The sequence below is a fragment of the Balaenoptera acutorostrata genome, chromosome 6 (assembly GCF_949987535.1).
Source record: "Balaenoptera acutorostrata chromosome 6, mBalAcu1.1, whole genome shotgun sequence".
In the NCBI taxonomy this organism is placed as follows: domain Eukaryota; kingdom Metazoa; phylum Chordata; class Mammalia; order Artiodactyla; family Balaenopteridae; genus Balaenoptera; species Balaenoptera acutorostrata.
This window is the reverse complement of record NC_080069.1, coordinates 42539704-42567661: the sequence shown is the minus strand read 5'-3', so window position 1 is coordinate 42567661 and position 27958 is coordinate 42539704. Positions and strand designations below refer to the sequence as shown.

General features: G+C 45.0%; 1 protein-coding gene across 7 annotated transcripts in view; it reads right to left on the bottom strand.

The window, feature by feature from the left end:
- Positions 1 to 27958, bottom strand: part of FRMD3 (FERM domain containing 3) — a 381549-nt gene that overhangs the window by 46822 nt on the left and 306769 nt on the right. For all 7 annotated transcript variants that reach the window (XM_057549302.1, XM_007176911.2, XM_057549305.1 and 4 more), the window contains 7 exons: positions 27530 to 27617; positions 25881 to 25969; positions 22779 to 22842; positions 21880 to 21968; positions 12922 to 12996; positions 12537 to 12605; positions 6528 to 6652 (listed from right to left, as the gene is read on the bottom strand). In XM_057549302.1, coding sequence (XP_057405285.1) covers positions 6528 to 6652; positions 12537 to 12605; positions 12922 to 12996; positions 21880 to 21968; positions 22779 to 22842; positions 25881 to 25969; positions 27530 to 27617 — 599 coding nt within the window. The remainder of the gene's footprint in view (positions 1 to 6527; positions 6653 to 12536; positions 12606 to 12921; positions 12997 to 21879; positions 21969 to 22778; positions 22843 to 25880; positions 25970 to 27529; positions 27618 to 27958) is intronic.

Below are 27958 nucleotides of genomic sequence, written 5' to 3'. Positions count from 1 at the left end.
TACGTTAAGTCATCAGTAAATACCAGAAACCAAAGTTCCAAAGATGACACCAACTCCAAAGAAAAGCACCAAAGGGGAAGGTGAAAGCTTTGAAGAGCTTGCAAACATGAATTTGCAGAGCTCACTCAGGAGGCCTTTATCTCTTTCCCTAAGTTGCTCTTGGCATCTCCTACCCTAGAGGAGCTGCCGACCCAAACTTCCCGAATTCAATAAAAGTGATAAAGAATTCTGAATTTTGTCTCTGCTAATCCGATACTGCAGTTATAAATAAAACCAGAAGCTGGCCTCTGCTCTGCGGAGGCTCCTCGCTCCTGTGGAAGCAGCTTCGGCTGCTGTATGCCTGTCAGCAGTGGGAGACTAAGGGTGCCATTAAATGGAAAAGTTTGGGAGAGCCCAAACCCGAGCAATGCCAAAAAGATGCTTAAAACAGCACTTTGTGTGAGTTCTTTCTAATTCAGGATATTAACCCATGTGTCCACATTCGCATTAAATATGCTCCCAATTCATGGTTTGGCCTACAGTTCAATTTATCGTATGTTTCCACGCACTCACGTTTTCAACATTAAGCAAACAAAGCAGGAATTTAAAAAATTTTACACTCAGGATGACGGAAATGGCCTTAAAGCACATAGGGACAAAAATGATTAACACATTAACATCGACTGGCTCCAGCAGGTAGGACAATCTGGAAGGTGGTCTTTTTCTGCTTGTTTATGCTATTTTATTCTTTCTAGATTTTCTAGAAGATGATAAATTAGTTTTACAATGAGAAAATACAAACAAATAGCCACCCCAAACCCAATGGCAGGGACAGGAGTAATTAGAGCTGGTGCTAACGGTCTGCTGTCACCAGGTAGCGGTAACCACAGGGGAAAGGTGGTCCCACAGGATTTAGAAACAGCTCCTACTGTTTGATGAAACATGACATAAAAGAAATTTTGAAAAGACCAGTGCGTCACTCCCAACGCATATCCTGACATACCCTAAGCCAAAAGGAAGAAATTACTTGGCACATGGGGGAAAATGGCATGGAAGAGAGACTCTGACACCCTGAGAAGAGGGTAAATCTGTTTGAGCCCTGGCCGTGGAACTCTATAAAGGAAGAAAAGAGGGAGAAAAATTTTCATATCAGATAACCAGGGAGGAGACCAGACTCACTGGAGTCAGTGTAACCATGGCAGCCGTGGGCTGTTAGAGATTCCAACAGTGATGGGATTGGAACAACTGTGTAGGGTATGAAAGGCTCTGCCTGGTATGGTACAGAAAAACCTGCACATGGAGACCACAGTTGGCCCCACGGGTCACCTGTTAAGTGTTAGGGTGGAGCAGGGTGGGGTCACAAGTATGGCCTGCTTGATGGGTGACAACTATACGCTTTTTATATGCTCAAAATGCCTTCATAGGTTCACATACAGATTTTCTAGAATTTCAATGACACCAACTCAAGTCACCTATGGTTAGAGCCAGACACTGTAAATGACCCTTAAAACACCCCACTGCCCCCTACCCACCCCACACAGAGCCACATCCATGACAGACACATGCACTCGCATACACATGCCCGCACACACACACATACACACTTACAGGGACAGTGCGAAAGTGTGGCTCGGGAGACTTAGTTTTACTGCCCTACTTAATTCCCATCTATTCATCGATATAGACATTTTCTCAATCGTATGCAAATGCAGCTTTAAGCCACCCTCAAACCAATCACATTGCCATCCCCAAGACATTCCTTTATGGAAATTTTGGTGTCTCCATTGTGCTTTTGTTTTGCCAGCAGGAGGGTGTCAAACATTTTCAACTCTTATTTAGTTGTGTCCACCAAGGAGAAGAAAGCATGGTTTCCTGCCTGTTTAATCATGCCAGCTCGTACCATCACTCTGGTGGACAAGAGTGACCTTCACCGGGCGTTGGTAATTGCCAGCTACCAAGTCTCACGTGATTCATTCCATTCCCCCTCTCTACCATAATCTTTTTTCCTTAACAAAAAATACACTCTACTAATAAAACATGCAAGCATTTTGCTGTATACACTGTGGGAACCCTACTCCATTTTGCATGTGAATTTATTCAGATTAATCACTCCTGAAAATGTCATTTTCACCCAGAACAATTCCCACTCTCAATTTTTTCTTCTCCGGAAATTTTCATTAACTCTAAGTGGTACTTTTCAAATGGTTTGCTATTCTCATCTAAAGCTTTCCACAGCACTAACCTACTCAGATCCTGTAGCTGAGCAACTTTGGGGTAACATTGAAAACTTTCTCATTGCTTATTGGTGCCTAGGAACTGATTTTTTTTTTTCTCTACAGACACAGCCAACCTCAGAGATAATCCTTCAGCTGTCGTTTGGGTGAACGGGGTTACGCGTTCTCTCCCAGAATGCCCCTGAGTTCATCTGGGCAATCATGCTCTCCCCAGCTGTCTTTGAGGATCTTGAAGTTCCAGGAAGAATAGAAAGAGATTGTCAGACAAATGGGTGGTCGGGACCACTGAGAGTCATGATGGCAGCAGAGATGTCACCACCGTGGCACCCATGTGAGACAAGGCACCAGGCCCTTCCCATGACCTCCAGGAGATGGTGTCTCCAAAGGTCAGGGTTAAGGTCCTTCTTTATTCTCCCAATCTGATTTTTTAATAATTCCTAATCAGACAACTCTTTTAACAGGGCTCAGACTGCCAACCTTCACCTGTTTATGGATCCAATTTCAAAATGTGTGATTTGAATCCCCCAAACAAGAATAGGAACCATTATATAGAGATGAGGAATAACGGCATCAAAGGTAAGCAGAGATGTCTGAGTCTCCTCCACTCTGTGTCTGAAGCTCAGTGAAGTACCTAACTCTTCCAAAGGCTCCGTATCTAAATGAAATCATTTTTGCCATTGCCTCTCTGATGTTGACATGTCACTTGAACCTTCCTGTGTCTCAGAACAGTCTCATTTCCAAAGAGGTTAAGGTCTTTTCCCTCTCAAGTTCTTGGAGACAAGGGCAGCACCTGGACAGGAATCCACAGGCATCTTACGTCTGTCAACAACTCTGCTGCTTACTAGCTAGAGCCCACTGCCTCCTCCCCATCTCACCTTCTGCCTCAGCTCAACCCTCGTTTAATCTAGTCTCTGGACTATTGCAGTGGCTCTTGTGGGGTCTCTGTGCTTCCAACACAGTAATTCTCAGGCAGTTGTTTTGTTTCCAAGGGCATCTGGCAATACCTGGAGACATTTTTGGTTGTCCAGACTGTTGGGGTACTACTCGATAGAAGCCAGGGATACTGCTAAACATCCTACAAAGCACAAGCCAGCCCCCGACAAAGAATTATCCAGCTCTATGGTCAATAGTGCTGAGATTGAAAAACTGCTCTAGTCATACCCATCTGTAATCTGTCCTCTACACACACACAAGAGATACAAAACACAATTCCAATCAGGTCCATGCTTGAAATCCTCCAGTGCCTCCCAACTGCCCTTGGGTTAAAGTCTAAACTCTCCAGCAATTCGGGTGAGTCCCATCACAATCTGGTCCTTCTCTAACTTTCTGCCTCACCTTTCATTCTTCCCCCGACCCCTCTTCCCTGGAAGCCACACAAGCATCCAATGCAAGTTGACTAGACCACCCACAACTCCCTCTGCCTGTCAGTCTCATCCATTCATTCCTGTGCCCCCAACTTTACGCCATATACTCTGATAAGATTGAAAGGGAACAAGAGGCTCTCCAGGCAGCTTGAGGCACTAATATCTCGTGAGGCACACAGAAAAGTGAGCATGCAACCCAATCAGCAGAGGTAGAACCTACTCTTCACCTCTGTGATCCCACTGCTGTCTCCCCAACAGGCTGTGAGTCTCCAGGGAAAAGAGAGTATCTTCATCTTCATGGGGCCACAGCCACTTTCACAGCTAAGTATGGTCTACTTAGTTGTATACCACGTCTTTGCCAGAGCTGTTGTATTAAGGAAGGAGTGAAATTCTAATTTCTTCAATTTGGCTCTTGCTCAGACATAAAAAGTTGCAATATCAAAACACAAGGGTGAAACTAAATTCATCACACTGCATCTGCCCGTCCACAAAAGTGGAGACATCTTTGTTGAAAGCTGTATTCTCTGCCTCTCTTCTCTTTATATATCAGCGACATATAGATCTATTAAATAATCTATTTATCCCTATAGAATGTTTAAATCCCATTACCTGATACTCAAAGACAAGACACATGAAGCAGAATTTGACTCTAAACTAGTAACTGAGATATAAGGGTATCAAGAACGTAGCTATGTTGACTGTGGGAATCATAACTTTGAATTTCATGGTACCTAAGAAGATTTTGCTCTCTTCTCTAGACTGGGAAGTTCTTTCTATATACTGGGCATTTAACAATACTGTTGTTTCTACTTCTCTTCCTTTTAAATTGATACTATATCCTGCAGGTTGCTATGATTTGCCTGAGTTTCAAAACCCACAAAGATGTTCGATAAAGGGACAGTTCTCCTAGAAAAGAGAATTTTATTAGATAGTTATAGAGCTATTTTGGACATTTAAGCAGAGAAACCTATCAGTTTGACTTTACAGCTGGTGAAAGAATTAAAGATTCATACTTAAAATAACTGGAAAAATTGAAAATGTAGCTCATGGATTCCTATCATATATTATGGAAATTTTAATTTTTATTGCAGTTAATGATAATGCATAAGTCTCTTGTCCACACAGTTGTCATGTTAATGACAAGGTTAGTATTTAGAAATGGAACCTCATTATAGAAAATGGAGCAAAACAGAAGTTTCTATTAATTGAATGGAATGAAGGGTCCGGGGAAAGCTTGTCCAGGCTCCCCTTCACATCTAGGGTGCTCACAAGGCATCACTGGCCTGGCTTCCATATTCCCCATGGTAACTGGTCTTCCGAGCTTTATTCCCATCTAGGCTTCCATCTCTGCAGACAAGGCAAAGTCACAATCCTGAGCTTGGGTTATCTATTTTCCCCTCCTCTTCTCCATTAGCCATATCCTCCTTCATTCAAACTTGGGTTAATCCTGACCTCCAGAAAAAATGATTTCCACTCAAACCAACTTCCAGACATATGGGAGGAAGCCCAGAAAATCACTAGTGATCAGAAACAAAAGCTGCTTTCATTGCACTTTGAGGAACATACAAAAACAGAGAAGGTGCTGAAAAATGTAGACAAGCAACATGGACCCAGGGACCCCTGGGCTAAGAAATTTAATTTAGCATGGAGCTTACGGAGTTGGTTGTCGAGACAGAGCATAAAGGAGATTATAACAAGATTGTTCTGGTTATCGTCATCCTGTGGCTGAGCTGGGGATCAAGGTGTCTCCTGAGACCCCATCCTTTGTATCTTGCACATTTTCCTTCCACCCATGAAATTCATGGCATCCCGTTGCCCAGTCCTCCTTCCAACCATTAAAGTTTCCTTTCAGGGAAAGATTTACTAAAACCCCTTATGCTTCAGTGTGAATCAGCTGCTGTGACCTCTCCCAAGGATATTTGCATCCCAAGCCATATTCTTATTATGGGCTGAAGCGTTTTCCCCTATGGAAGGGATTCTTGACTTAAAGCTGCAGGTAAAGGTGATCTCTCAGGGACACAGTGACCCGCCTTCTTGAAACTGCCCAGTATCCAGATTTTAAATGATGAAACCAAAATCACATACATTTAAGGAAAGCATGTTATGTTTGGGTTCAAGGTTCCAATAATTTTATTTTATGTGACTTTTAAAAAATTTACTTTGAAATTAATGAGAGTGATATTTGCCTCACCAGGTGTAAGCAGTGCGGTAAGCAGTGTGGTAAGATTCTTCCCTGAAGTAAAGCCCTTAAAAGCCAAAAAAGAAGCCTAGAAGCACACATATCATAGCCTTTACAAATATAACAACTTTGGGGCTGAAATGGACCGTATATATTTTAGCTTGTATCAAAACTGTCAGACAAGGCCCTGTGGAAAAGGGAATTCTTATTAAGGGACATAGAAATAGTGAGGCAGAAAGGGGATGACCAGTGTAGAGATATTTGTGGAGAATTCGTTACAACGACTAATTTAATTGTGATTACAGTCAACAACAGCACCATCTGATAGAATTTTCTGTAATGATGGGAATGCTCTTGGTCTGAGCCGTCCAACACGGTAGCCAATAGCCACACGTGGCTGCTGCGCATTGGAAGTCTAGCTAATGTGGCTGAGGAGCTGAATTTTTAATTTTAATTCACTTAAAATTAATTTTAAATAGCTACACATGGCTAATGGCTACCATATTGGATAGTATGGGTCTAACACCGCTACTGCTTTAACTTGTAATTTTAGGAATGCCTTGTACCAGTGAACTCTCTCCAGGAGAAACTGAGAGAACTCTCAATATAATGCAGTCTTCCAGCTGTGAAGAGTTTATTTACTAAAAACACAGTTTATGACTCACTCTGACCCCTACCCCAACCCATTACCCAAGGTACTCAGGGTCGGTGCCTCCCTCATTCCCCCTGGGTAAGCCTGCAACGCCAGGCTCCGGAAGGAAGCGTACTCACCCTCACCCAGTGGAAGTGCCTCTTCCTGCTCGCTGGGGGACGGCCGCAGGGGCTGCAAGGGCTCCATGTTGATGATGAGCTGTTTGTTCAAGGAGTGGGAGCTGCGGCTCTGAGTGATGCTGGTTCTGAAAACAGACACAAGCCAGAGGGAACTGGTTTCCACTGGGAACACCGGCCCTTCCATCTCAGTTGGCTACCCGAGCTGGGAACTGCCCCTAGACTCACACAGGGCATTAGGCCAGTGGTAGAGATGACATAGCACTTCAGACACACAGCCCTTGTTATCCTTAAGGTCTTGATACGTGGTATAATGTCCATGTGTTCTAATGCAACACGGTGAAAGAAAACGTATTTCCCCACATGTCATCAGACTTGGACATGCTATGTGACAAGACAAGGCATTGAAAAAAGACATGGGCAACAAAGGTACACAAGAGGCAGGTATCACTGAACTACATATGCAGAAAAGTGAATGAAGGGCATGGCTCAAAGTAATTTAACAACCACCAAACAAACACAAAAACAAAAAAACTCTGCCAGGCAGATGGCACAGGCTCTCTATAGCCATGAGCTGGATGTCCAACATTTAATATCGATGCTTAATATTCCCATTCAAATTCACATCCCACTCACGAACCAACCACAGAACCCAGCTCCACTTTCTCCTTTTGAAAGGAGCACATGTATGTCAGTAGCTCAATGGGCAGCAGATGGCAAGGAAAGGTGTCTCGTCAAGACTACTGGCTGATAGCCAGGAAGCCCATTTACACTGTCTGCCCTGACAGACAGGGATGTGGGGTACCTCTGGTGGGTGTTTCAGCACCCTTCCCATCCCCATGTCTCCTGTCAAAACCCAAACCAACCCATCCTTCAAAGATGATGTCAAATGTCTCCTTCTTCTTGAAGCCCTCCTGGATTGCCTTCACAACGAACTCCCTCTCCCCCTTCCTTCTCACACTACTGTCCCTTCTTTCACAACTCATCACATTTGTCATTTTTGTTGCCCTGTAATTATTGGGGTACTAATCAGCCCCACCTTGATAAAGCAACTTAAGGGCAGAGACTGACCTATCCATTCTCATGTGCCTTATAGCACCTCCCTTGGCATCTTGTTAAGGGGTGTTCAGTTTGAAACTGAAGTAAACTTGGCATTAAGTTGCCATTTCAGACTGTCACAGGTGTTCTCCAGGCCAGTTGATGGGACTGCCTTACAGCCCAGGCATTTCTGTTGGGCATAGGAGCTGCACAGGGAAGAAGCTGTTAGCATCTAGAGTTAAAAGCCACACCCCCCGCCAAGCTGCCACTGACTGGGAAGGAAATTTATAAGGACTTGCTTAACCATGGAGTTCTTTTCTTCATTATTTCATTCTACAACCATTTATCTTGCAGCTGGTATGTATGTATTGTTCTGGGAAATCATGGTCCTCACCTTAAGTAACTTACTCTCTAGAACCATGACTTTCAAACTTTTTTGACCAAGACTCACATTAAAAACTACATTTGATATCATATCTCTGTACACACACACACACACACACCCGCAAGTGCACACACAGCTAAAGAGAATGTTTCATGCAACAATAGTAACTCTTGCTATGTGTGAGCCACTATGTTTTACTTTTCATTCTATTTAATTTCATTTAAAGTGCTGGTCTTGACCACTATTTTCACTTCATGACTCATTAATGTGCTACAGCCACAGCAGGAAAAGCACACATCTCATGGAGGAGACTGACTGACGGCCAAGGCCCCAGGGGAGCACCAGAGAGGGACATGTGATCCTGCTGTGAGTGAGGGGAGAGCCAGGGAAGACCTCCCAGGGAAGGTGATGTCAGCGGTAAGTCCTGGCAGGGGTGGTGGGTTTACAGGGAAAGAAGTGGAGGTGGGAATTCCTTGCAGGGGGAAGAAAGGAAGGAAGGAATAACAAGGGGAGATTAAAATTCACCATGAGCAATGACTTCTTTTATTGTGAAGGCTTCTCATTTTTTTGAGCTTTTCATGGGATTTCCATTAGCCCTGTGGCCTTCATGACTGTGATCCTAGCTCTGCAAAGCACATGTTGCCATGTTTGTGTGGACTATGTAGTTTTCTGACCTCTGAAAAGCTCATTTTCCATTCTTGCACAAACCAGCTCTGAATCACCCATCTCTGACCATCCATGCCAGCTGAACTGGTAGCAGTTCCCCTCCCCCAGAAATTACTGTGTATATCACAACAGGGAGGGACCCTTAGTGAGCCTTTATGGAGGCTCTTTTGCTCGCTGTCAGGTGAGGGTCCGTGCTGTGTTCCCCCCGCTCTCGGAGCGCATGCAGCAGCCGACTCGGCCAAAATGCCTGACCTGCTTTGCAGCCCACTCACGTGCACTCCTGGCATAGAACAGGTTCTGAGTGAGACTGCCGTTAAGGATTCTACTGAGTAGAAAGGTTTCCTTCGGCAACTGCAGGCATATTCTAAGACTGGCTTCAAGAAATGGTGGCATAAAATCGAGCAACAAATACGAGGCTAGTGGAGTTACTGCAACCGCTCCTTGGAATGAAAGGAAGTGCTGCTGGCCTGTGAGTAAAAACTCCATCTGAAGAGACTTCAGCGTGAACATGTCTGTCAGATTCTAGCTTCCCATTTTTGGATGAGAGATAATAATAATAATATCACCACCTCACATTTTTATGGTACTTTATAATTTTAATACCTTTTATTTTAATGCCCATAACAAAACCTAGAAGTCGGGGAAAGATATAAGAATCTCATTTTATAGATGAACAAACTGATGATCCGAGAAGTTAAGTGACTTACGCACGACACAGCAACACAGCCAAGATCAGACCCATTCAGGACTCCTAGATGGGTGCTCATTTCAGGTACAAGTGCTGTTTCTGGGTATCCCTTGGTGGTGGCTCTACGCCCAGGAGGCTTAAAGAGCCGACCCTGAACTCTCAGAGCTACAGCCCTCCGCCTCACTGGGCCTTGGAATGGGCAGGTGATTCTCACCAAGTAGCCAGCCGATTGGGTTTCACTTGGGGATCCTGTCATCAGCAAAGTTCAATGAGCTAACATGAGAGTGGGCTTCTTCTCTTTTTGAAAAAAAGAAAAACCCCAAGACAGTGTTCTTAGTCTTTGTGTGTGTTTCTCTGTGTCACACACATCTCAGCAGGAGTAGGAGTCCAGGAACTGGCTATTCTTTGACGAGGAGAATCTCAAGTGAGAGGAAAGATAACTGAAGGCTTACCATCACCATTCTAGACTAGCAGGCCTCTCTGAGCACTGCCAGATAGAGAGCGCTCATTACTATAGTCTCACTTTTGACAGCCACATCAAGGAAGTCAAAACAATTCGAAAATACAGTAATTGTTTAAGAGAAACATTTCCTACCATGCAACCAGCTACTGGGAAGGAACAAGAAGTTGCCACTGAAAGTGGCACACATCACTGTGGCTCTGACCACAGTGCTGCCTCTTGGGAGGGTGAGGTCCCCAAGGCAGCACCACGGACAGATCTCAAGTCTCAGAAAATTACAGATGTGAAGCTGTCATCTCACACTCCTAGTGCATACATTCATTCAGCAAATATCTACTGACCTCCTACTATAGACAAGCACTGTGTTAAGTGATGGGTAAGATGGAGATAACCAAGATAGGCACAAGCTTTGTCCTCCCAGAGCTTACTCTGTATTATTACTTTAAACAAATTCTTCCTTGTAATGTCAGAGATTTGAGAGATACTGCCAAAGAACTGAGGATCAGAGAGGCATCCAGAGGATGTGAACTCAATAGGCTTTCACAAACAGGTAAAAGCGGGTAGTGGAAGAGCAAGAAAGAACATGTGAACCAGTGTCGAACGGGCCTATAGAGCCTTGTTTGCAGTAATATCCTGGGAGATTTTAGAAAATTCCAGAAAAGAAAAACTATAAATTGATGGACGCTTCATTTCCCATCTGCTCTGGTGGTTCAGTCCACTCCAGGAAAAGCTTTTCACTAGGGCCAATCTGCTCCCTTCACCCCCTCCCCCAGCAGTTATCTAGAGCCTGGCTATTCAAGGTGCAAACCATGAACTAGCCACATGGCCATCATCTGGGAGAGCATTAGAAATGCCAGATTCATGAATCAGAATCTGATTTTAACAGGATCCCCAGGTGATCCCTGTTCAAGCTACAGTTTGAGAAGCCTTGACCTAGGAAGCCTTAATTCCCATAAATTGTGCAAACATAAATTTAAAAGAGAAGTATTTTTAAAAATTCTTCTCTGATCTCATTAACCATCATCCATCAATAGTAACTATGGGCTTTTGGAAAGCTCTGTATATTTGGAATATGTCTCTCTGAAAGTATATTGTTAAAAACACTTTCCTACTTTGTGCCATCAAGGGGACTCTCCAGAATCGAGTATTTCTTTTTATTTTAAGATCAAACACTCAAGCTTCAAGCTGGAAGAATAAAACCAAGCTGAGCCCCTGGGGTAGCTCTGCCCCCCAGCTGAGCCCCTGGGGTAGGTCTGCCCCCCAGCTTCTAGGAGAATGCAGAGGCTTTCAGGGTGGCAGATGCAACAGAGAAAAGAGGATAGGACTCAGGAGCAGGACACTGGAGTTCTAGGCTTAGTTCTGCCACCAAAATATTTATGCCCTCAGATAAATCATTTAACTTCTCTGAGACGCAAGTTCCCTTATCTGTAAAATAGAATCACTAAACTGAGTGATCCCTGAGGTCATTCTAGACCAAAGATTCTGGAAACATTTAAATGACATGTTCAATTATTTTTTCTTTTTTGTTTCTGCTGCACTGAGTAACCACAATTTGAGGCAGAGGAGGGGTTATAAAAAGACTATTAAAAAATGACTGTTGTCATCAACAGGTACTAAGCTCTAAGACTTTCACAGGTATTGCACCAAGGTGTCCCAGCCAAGGTGCTCCAAATTCCCTTGCCCACAGTTTTCTCCTGCTTCTCAAAGCAGGAGAGACTGCTTTGCAGACTTGTGTGTGACAGCTTCCCACTGGGTCACCCAAAACCAGAGATGAATTATTCTCTGTACACATCTGCACAAGATTGCATGCTGACTGCGGTCCTGTTCCCCTGTGTGGGGGCCCGCGCCGGGCTGCTCCACTGTCTGGACGCCCACGCTGGCTGCCTTAGCTACACTTCTGAGAGGCCACGGCCTCCTCCTGCCTGACAGCCCCAAGGACAAGGTGAGAGGCACCCAGTTCACTGGGTCACCTTGGAGATAGAGGAGACTGGGCAAATCCGAGCACAGGAAGACTCCAAGTTCAAAGATGGGGAAGGAAGGGCCGGTGCCCACCACTGTGTGGGAACTTCCTAAAGAATATATCTTATGATGATCTTGCCTTCAGAAGGGGGAACATCAGGATAAGAATGTTCTGCTTTAGATATTTAGCATGTTTGAAGTTCAAGATGTACAATGATTTGTGTAAACTGTGGTGGTAAGAAGTACAACGTGATCAAGAGAATATTCAATTCCTAAGAATTACATATACTGCCATGTTAATGTAGAAGCATACCCTTGACCCACTAATGACTAAGTTCGTCCTTCCTCTAAGTGGCTTTTGGGACTAAAGGGTCCAATGAGAGATGAGTACCCCACTCCCTCGTGTGAAATAGCCTAGAAGGAGTTGGGCCAATGGGAACTGGCCACGGCCGATGAACAGAGGCCGGAAGAGAGAGCAGTTCTAGGAGGACACGACAATGGACTCAGCCAGGAGATGACCCAGCCACCCGTGCCTCACACACTTCCTGCTTGTTCACGTGACCCTCCAGGCTGAATCAGGGCAGTGGCTCCACCCAGAGCAGGTAACTCAGAATGGAGCCCAGCCAAGTCTGTCTGAGTGGGATGTGGGGGATGGTGAGAGGGCCATGCCAGGAATCAGGGCCTGAAAACGGCATAGGGCCAGGCAGCTGGTGTCCTTACTTTCTTTCTTGTTAGAGTGGATTTGGCGAAGCCAGCCTTCAAATCCTTCTGTCCATCCCAGAAATCTCCCGGCACCCTGGGGACCACCCCACTCACCTGTGCACCTCTGGAGGCTCCCTCTGGATTTTGGAGCTCGCCTCCACCACCTCTTTGGCAACTTTACCGCTGCAAAAGACAGAAACACAGTGTCTGTGCACAGACACTCAGAGCAGAAGGGGAGGGGTGCACACACTTTTTTTTTTTTTTTTTTTTTTAACTTCACAGTGGTCTGACCCAGCTCTAGGAATCCGTGCCTTCTCCTCTACGAGGGGACATTACTATAGAGTTTAAGGGGCCCTGTGGGTATAAGAAATGAGTGGAGTGGAAAGGGAGGACCAAAACGGGTACAGGCCAAAGTGCACTGATTTATGAGTACCATATTCCAACGCAAATGGCTGTCCCAACCCAACCCCATCATCGAAATGGAAGCATGGGTACCCACCTATATCGAAATCTACTTCCTTTAAAAAATATCTTGCTGCTTGACACAGTCTTGATCTGACTGGATTTTGCATACCTGTAAGAGAAAGCAGAGGAGAGGTGGCAGTGACCCTGGAAAGTCTAAGCAGAACATGCCATAGAGTGTGGTAATTGGATATTTTTGACCACCAAGAAAGAAGTACATTTTACTGTATGACTCAGCGTGCGCACACACACACACACACACACCTGAAAGAAAAGTTACTTTCACCATGTGTATCGCAATCTGATTTTTTCTATGCAATCTTTTTTCATTCTTTTATATGCTGCTGATGACCCACACATTTGGTCTCATAATCTACTACTGGGACACGACCTGCAAAAAGGACCAGGTAATACTGATGATCAGAGGAATTCTTTCCCAGTTTCTGCTTGAGCGATACGGAGAGGGTGGGCTGGGTCACAGGGCATCATTAAATTCCTTGCTGGACGGACCTTCTTGCCTGTACCTGTACCAGCGCTGCAGCAGAAAACAGCTTCCTGGTGACGCAGGTCACTCACCGTGTCATATAGAACCCACCTACTGTGTATTTTCTAGGAGATGGCATCAGGGGCCCATGTCACCATGGAAACGATCACTGGCTTCTGAGTATTAAGAAGGGTTAAGTCACCACGACCTAGTGCCCTTTAAAAGAACCCTCGCTGGGACTTCCCTGGTGGTCCAGTGGTTAAGACTCCACGCTTCCACTGCAGGGGGCGTGGGTTTGATCCCTGGTCAGGGAACTAGATCCTGTATGCTGTGCCACGCGGCCAAAAAGAAAAAGAACCCGTGTTGGTCGATGACTAAGATACACGAGGAACAGATGCCCAGCCAAGCACTGATTCAGCACCTCTGAGCCCTTCCCGTAAATGAGAACAAAACAAAAACACTCTGAAAAAAAAATCTAGAACATGGGCTGCCCAGAAGCCGCACAGGGCACTTAATCCCTGTGCTAAGCTCAGGAAGACACAGACTTTGCATTTGTGGAATGTAAGGCCCAGAGGGCCTAGATATTCATCTAGAAACCCCCATAAATTAGTGAACAGATGTAAATTACATGCTGTGGTGCACGTATGAAGGAAAAGATGCAACGAAAGTGTTGGGGTGAAAGTGGTGCCGATCTGGTCTGGGGGCCACAGAAGGTGCCCTGAGGAAGGGACCTTTGAGCTGAGATCCAGGGGAGGGAAGGTGTTAACAGGGCGGGTGATGGCAGTGTTCTAGGCAGAAAGCCCAGCAGGCAAAAGCTCTGAGCCTGAGCCCTGGAAGAACTAAGAAGATGATCTGACATGCATTTCCCGGTGTTGTTATTACGGTTGTTTTACACACATTGGCTCACATGTTTTCCCCCCTAATTTAGCAGGACTTGACCTTGTTAAAGATTTGGTGTTTGTCCTCAGAACAATGGAAAGCCACAGAAACACTCTTGTAAACAGCCTGAACCCACAGAGAAGGGCCCTGGCTACAAAGGATAAATCTAGAGAGCAAGATGGGCAGGGGAAGGAGGGCACAAGCCCAGGGAAGGGGATTCCTGTCAAGGCAGGGCCCAGAGAAGACAATGTGGGAGCCCTAAGGACAAGCAGAGCACATGAGATCCACACCCCGCAGGGGGTCTGGACACCTAGGACAGGCTGCTGGCCAAAGCCAGGTTACAGACCACACCCAGTCAAAAGGAGAAGATGGCCCAGCAAGCCTGGCTAACGTGGGGCAGCATCCACTGTGCCCGGTCCTCTGAGGAGGTGCCTGCCCTGGGCCTGTCTGCTCCCCACACCTCCAACCTTAGCCCTAGACAGCCGTGGGCCTCACACATCTGCCACCACCAGATGCCTCTCCCCATCTTCTCAGCAGGGTTGTTGCTCCCACGTACTCAGAGATGGAGGGTAGAGAAACATTTTAAAGCAGCTTCTGCTTTTTTATTGTTTTGCTGTTATTGTTCTAGGTTCCTAAGGGTCCTCGGGGCAAGAAAGTCTGCTAAAAAGATTACTAAGAGTCTTTTTGCTTGTTTGTTTTTGTTGTTGTTATCTTTTTTATTTTTATTTTTTCTTATTAGTCATCTACTTTATACACATCAGTGTATATGTGTCAATCCCAATCTCCCAATTCATCACACCACAAGAGTCTTAATTACAGTTTTTTTTTAAAAGACTTTTAAATTTATTTATTTATTTGTTTATTTTTGGCTGTGTTGGGTCTTTGTTTCTGTGCGAGGGCTTTCTCTAGTTGCGGCAAGCGGGGGCCACTCTTCATCGCGGTGCGCGGGCCTCTCACTATCGCGGCCTCTCTTGTTGCGGAGCACAGGCTCCAGACGCGCAGGCTCAGTAGTTGTGGCTCACGGGCCTAGTTGCTCTGCGGCATGTGGGATCTTCCCAGACCAGGGCTCGAACCCGTGTCCCCTGCATTGGCAGGCAGACTGTCAACCACTGCGCCACCAGGGAAGCCCTTAATTGCAGTTTTTGAAATTCAGACTCAACTCTGTGCCCATTTTACGGAAGATGCCAGAAACTCAAAGGGATATGGCCAGCACAGCAATTCCAGTGACAGGGGGCTCTTCTGGGGAGCCGTGGGCGGCTCTGTCTCTCACCGGTTCAGCCTCAGCTCCTGCCCCTCCAAGTCCCATGTGGAGGCCACTGTCTTCTCCTCACACCCAGAACAGCCCCTTTGTGGGTGGCCTCAGTGCTCCACTGCTTCCACACAAACCCAGAGTGCCTCAAGAAAAACAGGTCAGAAGGCACGCTGTGCAGAGAAAGTGAATAGCTGTCTGCTCAGGATGAGAGGACTGAAAAAAGCGTTGGCTTCTTCCTGGCAGCTGAGTGCCCTTGATGATTATTTGCATGATTTCATTTGCTCATAGACACTCTACCGAGAGCATTACCACCAAACCCACACCCTCCCAAATGTCCAGGGAGACGCCCGATAATGTTTGGGCTGAGATATTTAATGGAATTTTAACAGGGGAATTTATTCTGAGAGCTTGAACCCCACAAACCCCCTGGGAATTGAGAAACAGAGAGTAGGATGGAAGGAAATGCACGGGGGCAAGAGAAAGGTGGCTGGGTCACAGGACATGCACCTAGTCGTCCTTCCAAACCTGGCTGTACGTCAGCTGCCCCTGGAGTAGGGGTTAAGAATACCAGCTCTCAGGCTGCATCACTACAGATTCTCATAAAGCAGGTCTGGAGAGGGGTCTGGGAGTTTGTATTTTTATCAAACACTCCAAGGTCATTCCAAGGCAGCCTACTTGCACTGGAGAAACTCTGAGTCCCCATATTCTCCTTGAATGACTCCCAGGTGGCATTTTATCTGAAGAAACAAGGGTCCAGGTTCTTTCCTGCTTTTGATCCTGTGACCTTGGTCAAGCCATGTAGCTTCTCTGAGCCTTAGTTTCTCTATAAATTTTTTAAAGGGTAAGGGTATTGGAATACCTAATTCATAGTGTTCTGAGGAGGGTTAAATGAGATTAAATGATTTGAAAACACCTAGAGTACTACCTGCTCATTATATAACACTTTCCCTCCCTCTCTCCCTTTCCCCCACCCCCATTATCACTCTCCAGACCTCTGTATTGCCTTCTCACTATTGAGCTACCAAAGCCAATCCTCTAATCCATGACCAATCCCGGGAACCATGTCAAACACTCTGAAGGCCAATAAAAGAGCCTTCCTGCTCTAGCTCTAGCTGACCTGTTCCAGCTCTCTGTTCCCAGGCTCTCCCATCAATGAGCCCAGAGCAAAAGCCTTCCTCCCAACGAAAGCAATCAAGGCACAACCTAGTGAAAATAGCAATTCTCTCTCCTCCAACCTTCTTCCAGGCCTGCCCTCTCCCCACTTCCACCTCCAACTCCCCATCAAAATTCCAGCACAGAAGCATTGACTATTCTCAAATATCTGACCTCACAGAGAAATCCAGTCCCCAGTTGACCAGCACATGACTTGGCAACACCTGTGTATTCACATGGTGGCTTCATCACTGCTTTCCTTTCTGCTGTCACAGCTCTCCACCACCCCCACCCCAGAACTGCCAGGGCAGAGCCACTGTACCCAGAGACCACTGTACCCTTCCATGGCACTAGGGAGTTGGGCCCACTCCTGACACTGAAGGTGTGTTTTAAATGGGGTAATATATGTGAGGTGTGCACACATGCGGACAGTGCCTGGAACAGGCAAAGTGTTCTCTGAGTGTCAGTATCATCTGGTGCACACACAGCACAGCTCTGCAGGAACACGCCTCCACTCACCCCTGCCTCTAGCTTCTCTCCTCTGGTACCTGCTACTATAGGGGCTGGGGATGGAGGTCAGCACACTGGGTAGTGCTCTAAAAGCCGCCTCTAGAACTAACAATACAACTTCCCTTTTTCCCATGGTTTACAGCTTCTGGAGTAATCAGAGCAATAACAACATATGTTATTATTGAGCACCTACGAGGGGCCATTCACCATCCAAAGCATCTTAAATACACTAATTCATTTCATCCTCACAGCTCTCTCCTAGGAGGAAGCAATCCACATTTTTACATGAGGAAATTGAGGTAGAGAACGGTGAAGTCACTTAACAATGGTCACATCATAGAAGCTGGAGGAAGCAGGCTGCAAACCCAGGCTTGTCTGTATTTTTAAAATAATGCTTTAGCCATGCAGGTTCTTAGACTTCAGAAAGCATCAGGATCACCTGGCAGGCTTTTGGAAACACAAGGTTCTGAGTCAGTAAGTCTGGGCTGGAGCCCAAGAATCTGCCTTTCTAACAAGTTCCCAGGGGATGCTGAAGCTGGTCCAGGGACCCTAACTTTGAGAATCACTGGATTAGAGCATTGAACCCTAGGCTGCAGGTTCACACTTCCTGGGAAAGGTGTATTACTACCAACATCTAGTCCCCTCATCCCAGATTCTGAATTTTTAAAATAACAGCTTTATTGAAATAGAATTCACATAACATAAACTTCACCCTTTTAGATTTTACGTTTCAGTGGTTTTCAGTATAATGCACGAAGTTAAAAGTTCATCAAAAAAACATTTTCATCACCCCAAAAGGAAGCCCCTGTACCCACTGGCAGTCCGTTCCTTCTTCCACTCCTTATCTCCTCTACTCCTTAGTATCATGTTTCCAAGTTTCATCCATGTTGTAGCAGGAATCAGTAGGTACTTCCTTCCTTTTATGGCTGAATAATATTCCACTGTATGGATATACCACTTTCCTTTATCCTTTTATCAGTTGATGGGCATTTGGTTTAGCTATTATGAAGAATGCTGCTATGAACACTCGTGTACACATTTTTGTGAGGACCCAGATTCCAATTTGATTGGGTCAGGGGTAGGGTCCACGATGGTATTGTTTAAAAGCTCCCCCAGCTGATTCTAACATGCAGTCAGGCTGAGAACCTCTGGTTTAGAACCTTATTACTCAAGTGTGGTCCACGGGCCTGCAGCTCAGCATCACTAGGGAGCTTATTAGAAATATGGACTCTTGGGCCCCACCCAGACCTACTGAACCAGAATCCACATTCTAACAGCATCTCCAGGTAATTCACGTGCTCACAAAAGTGTGAGAGGAGTCAGTTTAGGGAGCTACTCTGGGTCCTTGATGGCCAGTGTAATACTGTTCCCTTGACAAAATGTACACTAACTCCAGATAAGGAATTTATCAGGGACTGCCTTTATGTCCTGCACACAATTCCATACAAAGTTGGGAACAGAGAGTTTCATGTGAGCCTCCACTGTGTCCCCAGTGCCTAGCATTGACATGGCATAAAGCTAGTGTGAGATAAAGATTCATCAGATGGAAGCACCAGGGAGCCACTGAACCCTTCAGGGAATCCAGTGTGCTTTCAGGGAATCAGCGCCCAGAAATGGCATGTTCCAGGGCTCATTTTAGGTGGTAGCACCTAAAAACACACGGCATAGAGGAAGCTCTGAGATGGTAACTATCTAAGTCTGTGTTGGGGATCCTCTGGGGTTCGGAGCAGGAGGGAGAATCAGAGTTTCTGCTTCTGGGCTCTGTTCCCAGGCAGCAAATCTCAGAGTCAGGGCTTTCAAACCTGGTCAGTGGCCCCAGGCCAGCTGACAAGTAGCACCACAGTCATGTGTTAAAAGCACACTAGGGAATTCTTGGCCACTGGGCCTCCCTGTTCTCATGGCAGGTGAAGTGAAAAGGAGGGAGCAAATGACCCCCAACCCAGAAAACAAGATCAGGGCCCTTGCTCTGCCAGCCGAAACCATGAAGGCACAGTGCCGGTCAGCTGGAAGCAGGGCCAAAAGCACTGCCTGGGAAAGGGATGGAGCAGGGGAGGAAGCAGGGGCCCACTCCTGAGCGTCACAGAATCAGAGTCCTTCAGAAGTGACTACGCTCAGCGACCAATTGGCACTCGAAAGACTTTCACCATTAGTGGAGGGGGTAGTTGTCGTAGTCATAGCAGCAGCTACCGCTTATTGATGGTCAACGTGCCTGGCAGAACTAAACACTGCAGGGCAGGGATTGCCAATCACATTTTACAGATGAAAAATAAAGATGAGGCTCAAAGCGTTCAGTGTTTTGTTCCAGGCCACACGGCTAGTAAGCGACAGAGTCAAGATTCTAACCCAAGCCTGTTGGCTTCTAAAGCCCACAGTCTTTGACACTAGGCCACAGTGATGCAAGCAAACTATGCCTGAGTCCCAGTTCCCTCCATTCTACAGCTGAGAAGGCTGCGGCCGGGCACTGGCCCAAGGTCACACAGCTGGGTCAGGACGAGCTATATCTTTCCTCTTTCCTAAGGAACGGGGATGGTTATGGGACAATGGAGGAACACAAGGTTTGGGCAAAACTCAGATCAGTACAAATATTAGTGATTAGAAGTCCTAATGGGAGAGATGGGGTAGCCTGTCCCAACCAAAGCAGAGGTGTTGATGCAAGGTCTTGGCCAACTCTGTAGGGTGCCACCTGTGCTCACAGCTGCACTCCCTGGGTCTTCTGAAGCATCTACAGATGATTGGAAGTGGTTTCTTTGATATGCCTAGTTGGCCCATTCAATGACAGAATTATCAGACCACTTTGTTAGCTGCCAGATAATGAGTGTATCCCAAAATGTCCAAAACAGATTCCTTTGATTGTGGGGTTTTTTCCCCTTCTTCCCCCTCTTTTCAATTCTGTTTTTACCTTTATTTGACTCCATATACCAACTGACTTGCTTACATGTGATAAAACAATATGTGGGCAAAAAAAAAACCTATTCAATGTCCTAAGTAATTAGATAGTGGTGATGGACGCATAACTTTGTGAATTATACTAAAAACCACTGAATATATACTTTAAAGGGTTAATTTTATGGTATATGAGTATTATCTAAATTTTTTAAATGATTAAAAACAAAAATAAAAAAATGTGCAGGCTCCAAGTAAAGACTAAGAGCACCAGACAGTCTGCCTTTCCTTTTGTCCACTCTCATGTGGATGGAGAAGTCTAGACATGCTGATTTTTCAGAGGCCATCAGGTGTTCTTTGTTCACCAGTTCTCAAACACTGCAGGGGACCCACAGATGCCTTGAGGTCTCATTGATACGTATCATCCTTCCAAGAAGCACAGCATTTTGTGAATCATCTCATGCTCCTGACAGGATTTTCCCAGGATGTAGGGGTTTCCTGGGACACTGGACTCTCATTCTAAACCTGGGAAAGTCCCGGGCAAACTCACACAACTGGTCACCCAACCTCCTGGGGAGCAGTGAGCAATGAGTGAAGGGTCTCCAGTCCCCAATCCCAACTCTGGTCCCCAACAACAACACAGCTTCTCTATTTTTATCTTTTTTACATATTAGGCTTTGCCTACACTTTCTGTTTAAGGGAAAGAGTTCTGTGGCTGAAAAGAGGTTTGAAAAACACTGTTCCAGCCTTCATTCTCTTGATGGTCCTTGTCAGCCAAAGCCCAGGACATTCAGAGATTCAGCATTTTCAGGTAAGTCTAATAAGAAAGACAGTAGTTCAGTGGGGAGGGGGTCGGGGAATAGAGCAAAAGCCGCCTGGATGAGCTCCAGGGGTGAGCGGTGCTGATACCCCAGGCGGGGCTGGCTAGGTTCCTGACCGCATCCATCACCACTGCTCTTCCAGTCAGCAGGTGTCTCAAAGAGGAGAAGCTAGAACTCATGGAACAATCCTAAATTTTAACCTCTTTTGAAAGCTGAGAGCTTTATGGATGGTTTCTGAAGTCCTGTCCAGCACTGACTTTCTACAGTCCTAGACTCTGATGGCATTCCACCCACAAACCTTTGGCTCTCATCTCTATATACTGAAGCCTTCTTACTATGAACATGTGTGATTCCCTGCCCAAGGTTTCTTTTTCTAGTGTTGACAGCACATTCAACCCATGCTCAGAGTAAGCCAGAGGGGCCAGAGAGTATTAGCTCTGCCCTCGTAAGTGTCTCTAAGCCAAAATGAATGGGGAATCAGTACATAAACAGCCCAACCTCCTTGGTGGTCAGTGGGAGAACTTTGAGGCATGTTCTACAGTCTGCCAGAGTTCCCCAGCAGAGCTGAACCCAGCTGCCCAGAGTAGTGACTGCTCAGTAACGTGTCCTAAATTGCTTATTTCTCCCTCCTCCACTCCCCTATTGGTATGTTCAGTAATCACATCCCAAAGAAAAACTATTTGCACAAAACTCTTCTCAAGGTCTGCTTCTGAGGAGACACGAACCGAAAATAGATCCTATGACAGGCTGGATGGAAATAGCAATATCAAAAGAAAAAAAAAAAAAAAGCCCACAGCAATTCTATGGGAAACACCCAACATAAAATAAAGTTCAGGACTTGATCAGGCCAACAGTGGTTGGGAGTCACCCTGAACAATGCACCAAATTTATAATTCACTTAAATGTACTAAAAAGGACGATATTAAAAGAAATGAATATGCAGCTGTTTGCAAAACATAAAGGGTTCCAGGGGTGCTTTTAAAACCTATGATTAAATGAATAAAAGCTACTTACTTATAAAAGGCCTGGTTCTCCACCCCACACTTCCAAAGATGTTTGCAGGCAGCTGGTGTTGAAGTATGGAATGCCAACATGGCTTTTTTCTAATAAAAAAATAACAAAACAAGAAAGGGCATGTTAAACACAGTATATGTTTTTCATGTTTTTCTTTCAAGAATTTACCTATTTGCATCCTGCCGCTTACCAAACAGATCTGAAGTAACTGATGCATTACTGTGTTCTTAGAAGTGGTCCTGAAATGGTATTCCCCCCTCCCTCACCCTTTGCAGATATTACTAACCCATCCAGGCCCTGTTTCTGATAAATAACAGCTTCACAATCCTTCTCAACACTCCAAGCATTGTCTAACTCTCAATCAGAGTTGGATGACTTTAAAAACTTATTTGCCATTCTTGAATATCTAGTACGTAAACCAAAAACTAGGGTCAAGAAAATCCAGAAACTCCCAGACCTAGCTCTGAGGCTCAAAGTTTCGGTAATGGCCTCCTCCCAGATGATGAAGCCAACCTACATTTTAAGATTCCCTGGACTTACAGACTCTGTTTATAAAACTCTAACCAGCACTGGCTGATAGCTATCTTTAAGTATTATTCATTTGTTTCATCATTCTGGCAAATTGCAGAGGTAGGGGGAAGTTCAATTTTCTATTTCTCAAGTCTATCACAGTCTAATCTTTACACAGGGGTATATGGACAGTATTGCTCACTGAATTTATTCTTAAATGTGCAAAGCCGGTGTTTATTTAACTCCAAACTTCCAGTATCATCACAAACTTTAACATCGTGGTCTTTTGGGGGCTACATGACTAAAGGCACATTTTACACTTGACTCTTTCTCCTGCACATACACACCTGCACACACAACAACAGACAGCTAGAAAAACAGTTTCTGACCTCCTTCTGGGCGCCAATCACATAAAATGTCTTCCCTTCAAACTTCAATTTGCAGACATCCGACCTAAGAAAAGAAAATCTCTTTGGGTGAGAAGAAAAAAAGTAGCAGCTAACCAAGGTACCTGGCTTTCCCATAGGAATCTGCCTGACTCACAAATGCCAAGCAGACTGCAATGAAACGAGATATTATCTTATCACGGCTGAAGGTCTAATGAGCAGCGAAGAGTCCCCAAGTGAATGATACAGCAATTTTCTTCCCAAGAGAGGCTCCGTAGGCAGCTCAGAATTATTTATTCCATTTTTTTAACGTTAAGCTGCACCTTTCCTCCAAGGAGCTCTAGGGGTTTCATCAACATTAATGACCAGAACAATGTTAATTGGTCAGCCCATTTTGCGAGATAGGAAGAATGTAGTTATTTCATATTCGGTTAATGAAACAATATGGATTCACAGTATCTGTAACCTTTCACATCCATCTCCAAGAAACACACACCACAATGCAAAATTTTCATTTCTGCTCTCCCTGTTGATAAATGAATAACTGTATTAGATATTGAGATGCTCAAAATTGTTAAGGACAACTTGATGAACTGTAGTCAAAAGACTTGAGGCTTCAGCTTAAGGAGCTGCTCAGTTAAAATCTGACTGAAATGTAGACCTAAGGTTACCTCCTTGGTGAGGAGACACATGTAAAGAGAGGAGGGAACTCTATTTTTATTCCTTTGATTTAATTCCTAGGCCAGTGATGTGTGCCCCTGTGCTTTTCCTGGGGGAAAAGGAATTGTGAGGTCATATTAAGCTGTGGAGAGGATTTGCAAGAGTGACAAAGCTCAATGGATGTCAAAACCAAAACAAAACAAAACTAGGTTTAACGTGGGAAGAAACTTTATTTTAGTAACATGTACACGGCTGTTACAAATATGTGCCTAAGCCATGGCTGAAAGGGATGGGGATGACATCAGCACCCCACCAGGAACACCAAGATGTAGGATCCAGAAACAAATGGTCTGGCGATTGTCCATCTCAACTCTTCAGTGTACCCAAGAAGAAACTAAAGCCCCAAATGGGAGAGACTTGCAATTAATCTGCACGTGAGACATGTCAGGTTCTAACCCAGCTACTCCAAAGTTGACTAGTACCTGAGAATCAAACACCCTTCAGGATCCTCAAGCCTTTTATAGTCCTAGGAGAGGATGGGGGAAGTCCCTGCCCGCATTACCCATGCTCCCCAAAGTCAGCAGAAATCGCTAGGGAACTTATTCTGGAATGGACTGAAGTGTGGTTAACATTGGAGCTTCTTTACAGGTACCGAAAATACAGGGAAGAAAATTGGTAACTCCACCATGTTATACATTCATAAAACATCCTTGTTCACAAATCAAATCACTCACACACACACTATTTTACCTGTTTCTCCCCCATCTCCTTTCTTTCCTGTAAAGCAGTCGGATATAGCTGATGCCCATTTTATGGATGAGTACATTGAGACACAGAGAGCTAAGTGATTTATTAGAGGCACATGAGAGTTTGAGAATGATAATTGTGGAGGAAGAGAATAAGTGGGCACAGATGGGAACTGAAAGTATGACATGAATAAAGGCAGTGATAGAGTGGGAAGAGAAGATACTTAGATAAATCAGCATTCTTAGAAAGAGAGGGCTGATAAAAAAGAGCAGAAGGTGTAGGGAGCAAAGTGGACGTGAGCTGACTGATGCTAATCTAGTAGAGAAGGGTTGAAGGGAAGGCAGGTGCTAAGAGGAGAGTGCCAAGAATCGGTGGTGGGGGGGATTTGATAAAGAGTGCTGAAAGAAATCCTGATGCTAACAGAACCATGAAACAGAGGTTCAGGTAAGTGCAAAAGAGCATTTCAAACCCAGGACTGAGGATGGATGCCCACTGGCCCATCAAGAACTTCAGACCCAAGGGCTCAGGCCAAAAGAGTGAGCCCATGACTCAGTGAGACACTGGGTGACAAATCTGTCAGGGACCATCAGGGAGGGAACCAAATCAAGCTGAAGCTATGAACAAGACTAAGCCCTTACAATATTCCAACGCATATAAAATGTTCAGCCTTCTTCAGTCTTTACTAAAGCTACTTTGTTCCTTGATTGGACATAGTGGGCACTGCCGGTCCATCCTCCCATGTTCTTCCGGACACAACCCAGACTTTATTCTTCCTCTAGATGAACTGTTCATGCAGATGATGCTCTTCCCAGCCCCAAAATGATGGACCTTGATTTGACCAACCTCATCATGGAATTCTTCTTCTTGGAAGGATTAGTTTAAGGAGGCGCAAATGACCCTATCCTGCCCAATTAGATACACAGGAAGTCTCCTACAGAGCTTCTGAAAAAGTTATCCTTGTTTTAATATGAGACACATGGAAGGGGCTGCTCTCCTTCAGGGAGTGTTGCTGTGTGAAGATGTAAGGGCCAGAGTTGCACACATGGCCATTTTATGAGCACAAGCCTGGGGATAAAACCCACCACCCTGGGAAGGCAGAGAAGAGAATGGAGGGGTCCAAGTCCTTCACGGTGTTGTCAGGCAGTTAAGTTAAAGGACCATGGGGCTGCCCGACCCCTGGAACTTTTGCTGTTTGAGATAATCAGTCCTCTCATTTGTAAGCCACTGTGAGCAGACATTCCTGTTCCTTTGAGCCAAAAGCATCGTCACTGATACACTGGATTACAAAGGGGGAGTCTACAGCGAGGATTCAACAGAAGAGAATGGAATGAAGTGAGTGGGAGAGAGGGGGTCCTGAGTTATTCGAGAGAACTTGCACATGTATCCTGCCCTGACCCACCCCGTGGTCACCCCTCTGGCCAGTGTTTCCTCACCAGGAATCCTGGACACCTTTTCTTCGAAAGCAGAGCCCCCTGAGCCCAGGACACACCCCAGGTCTCCCGAGGTCTAAGACAACTGAGATTGGGTTCCATTTTTAGATGAATAATCTCTTTATAAGAAGTTCCAGGGCAGAGAAATGGATCCTAGGCTTTCTACCTGACATTTCCAAGCAAAAAGTCAAAGGCTGGGAAAGAAAAATGAGATTAATAAAAAAAACAAGATTAAACAATTTTTTCCGAAGAAGTACTCACTACTCACCATTTTATCAAATGGATTCTCTTATTTCCCTGAAATACCACAAAGCCTGCAGCAGTGAATCCTAAAAATGTTGTTGTGCCTGTTGAATCCTGAAAAATAAATAAATAAATAAATAAATTAAAACATATTTGGATTAAGGAATATAAAATAAAGGATAAATGATATGCTTATTCATCCTCACCCTGGGTTAATTTCAGGTTAATTACAATGACTGTAGAAATAAACTAAGCTTCTGAGATGGGACTTCCAACCGAAGTGCGCCTAAAATTTGGGTGAGGGCCAGGAATGTATAGCTTTCCCGTCTGAGGAATGGGCCTTCTGCCTCACCAGGAACCTCCTGGGAAAATACAGATTAGTCCCAAACCACTAGTCTACTTCCAAGTGCGTTCTGGGGCTGCCTGAGTTCTCAGATCTGCCCTACAACGTGGGCAAACTGTTCTTGGTTGTCATTAGCCCTGAAACCAAATCCCTGAGTGTCTAATCTAACTGGACTCAATCCCACACAGGATTTCTGGCAATGTAAATATAAAGACATGCCTGGAAATGCCTACTTTGATTCCAGCCTCCACCAGGAAAACTAAGCATTGATAAGGGAAGGCAAAGGAACAATAACAACAACAAAAATCAAGTCAGTCTCCAAGTAATAAATAAAACAGACAGAGAGGCTCAAATTTGTGGATAAAATCTAATTCACTAAATGGAATAATCTGATTTATACCATTAGCAGGAAGAGACATCTGGCAAATATTCTAAAATAACTGTGCGGGCAGAGCCAGAAGATGCACATGCCACTGTAAACAGGCCCCACTGGTTCTCTGCCCGGGCTGCACCCTCACAGATCCTGATGGCACTGGGCAACAGGAGATTATGAAGCTTCCCAGGTCCTTCTAATAAGCAGCCGGAGCTACATCTCTAGCATGAGGACTTCACCAAATACTATTAGCTGGTCCCATCTGGGTAAAAAAATGTTCTAGTATGACTCAAAAACATACGTTTAAGAGCCTGGCTGATACAAACGCTTAGTTTAGAATTCATGTTAGAGTCTGATTGACGTATAGTTTGGGATATGGAAAGAACACTGTTTTCATAAAACATTTCTGGAAAACATGTGCTTGAGCCTCACCTTGGGAGCTTGTTTAAAAGGCAGATTCCCCAGCTGCACCCCCAGTGATTCTGATTCAGTGGCCCTGGGGTGGGGCCCAGGTGATTCTGATACAGGTGGTCTGGGTTTCCCACTTGAGAGAAATGCTGTCAAGTATTAATTCGAGAAACAGGAAAAAAGAAAAACAAATACGTACTCCTAATGTGAATTTTAAACCTTTCTTTTTTCCTTCCACTTACCCATTTTTAAAGATTGCATTCTTGCTGGCAATGGCCTTTGAAAATAAACCTGTTAGGATCCTATAACTTCTCAGTAGTAAAACCATCCACTTGATGGATGAATGAATTAGCAAGCAATTAGAAGAGGCCAATAGAGAAAATCTACTACCCAAACATGTGACTGCAGCCCACTGTTGTCCCTTATGATTAGGGGTGATGGGTCAGGCTGTGGAAATATCCTAGAAGGGATCCTCCAGACCTGCATACCAATTAACTCTTTTTTGGGCAAAACAATCATTATATGTCAACCTGCAGGGAGGGGCAGTTACCTTGCATGGGTGGGGATCCACCCCATAGGTTTCCAAAGTGTGAGCTTTCAGGAGTAAGTTAAATTCAGCAACTGGTGGGCTCTGGCCTCTAAAATCACACAAGAAAAGTTTAGGGAGTTAATATGAAAAATAATAGAAACATGGAGTTCTTTCATTCAATAGAATGTGCTCTTCTTAACTAAATAAAGAGAGAAATCCCATAAATAGTAAGACTGGTCATTCTTCCTCCCCACGAGGAGCCCTTTGCTAAGAAATCTGAGCCCATGTTCCAGGGCTAACTGTTCCATTATAAACCCACACGTACTGTGAGGGCTCCAGGGACCTGGACAGTTTATCAAGGTTATCAGGTTACCAATAAGCAGGCCCTCGCAAATTCAGTCTTAATATGAGCTAAAACTCAGCATCTGTTCTTTCCTACTTACTTTAAAA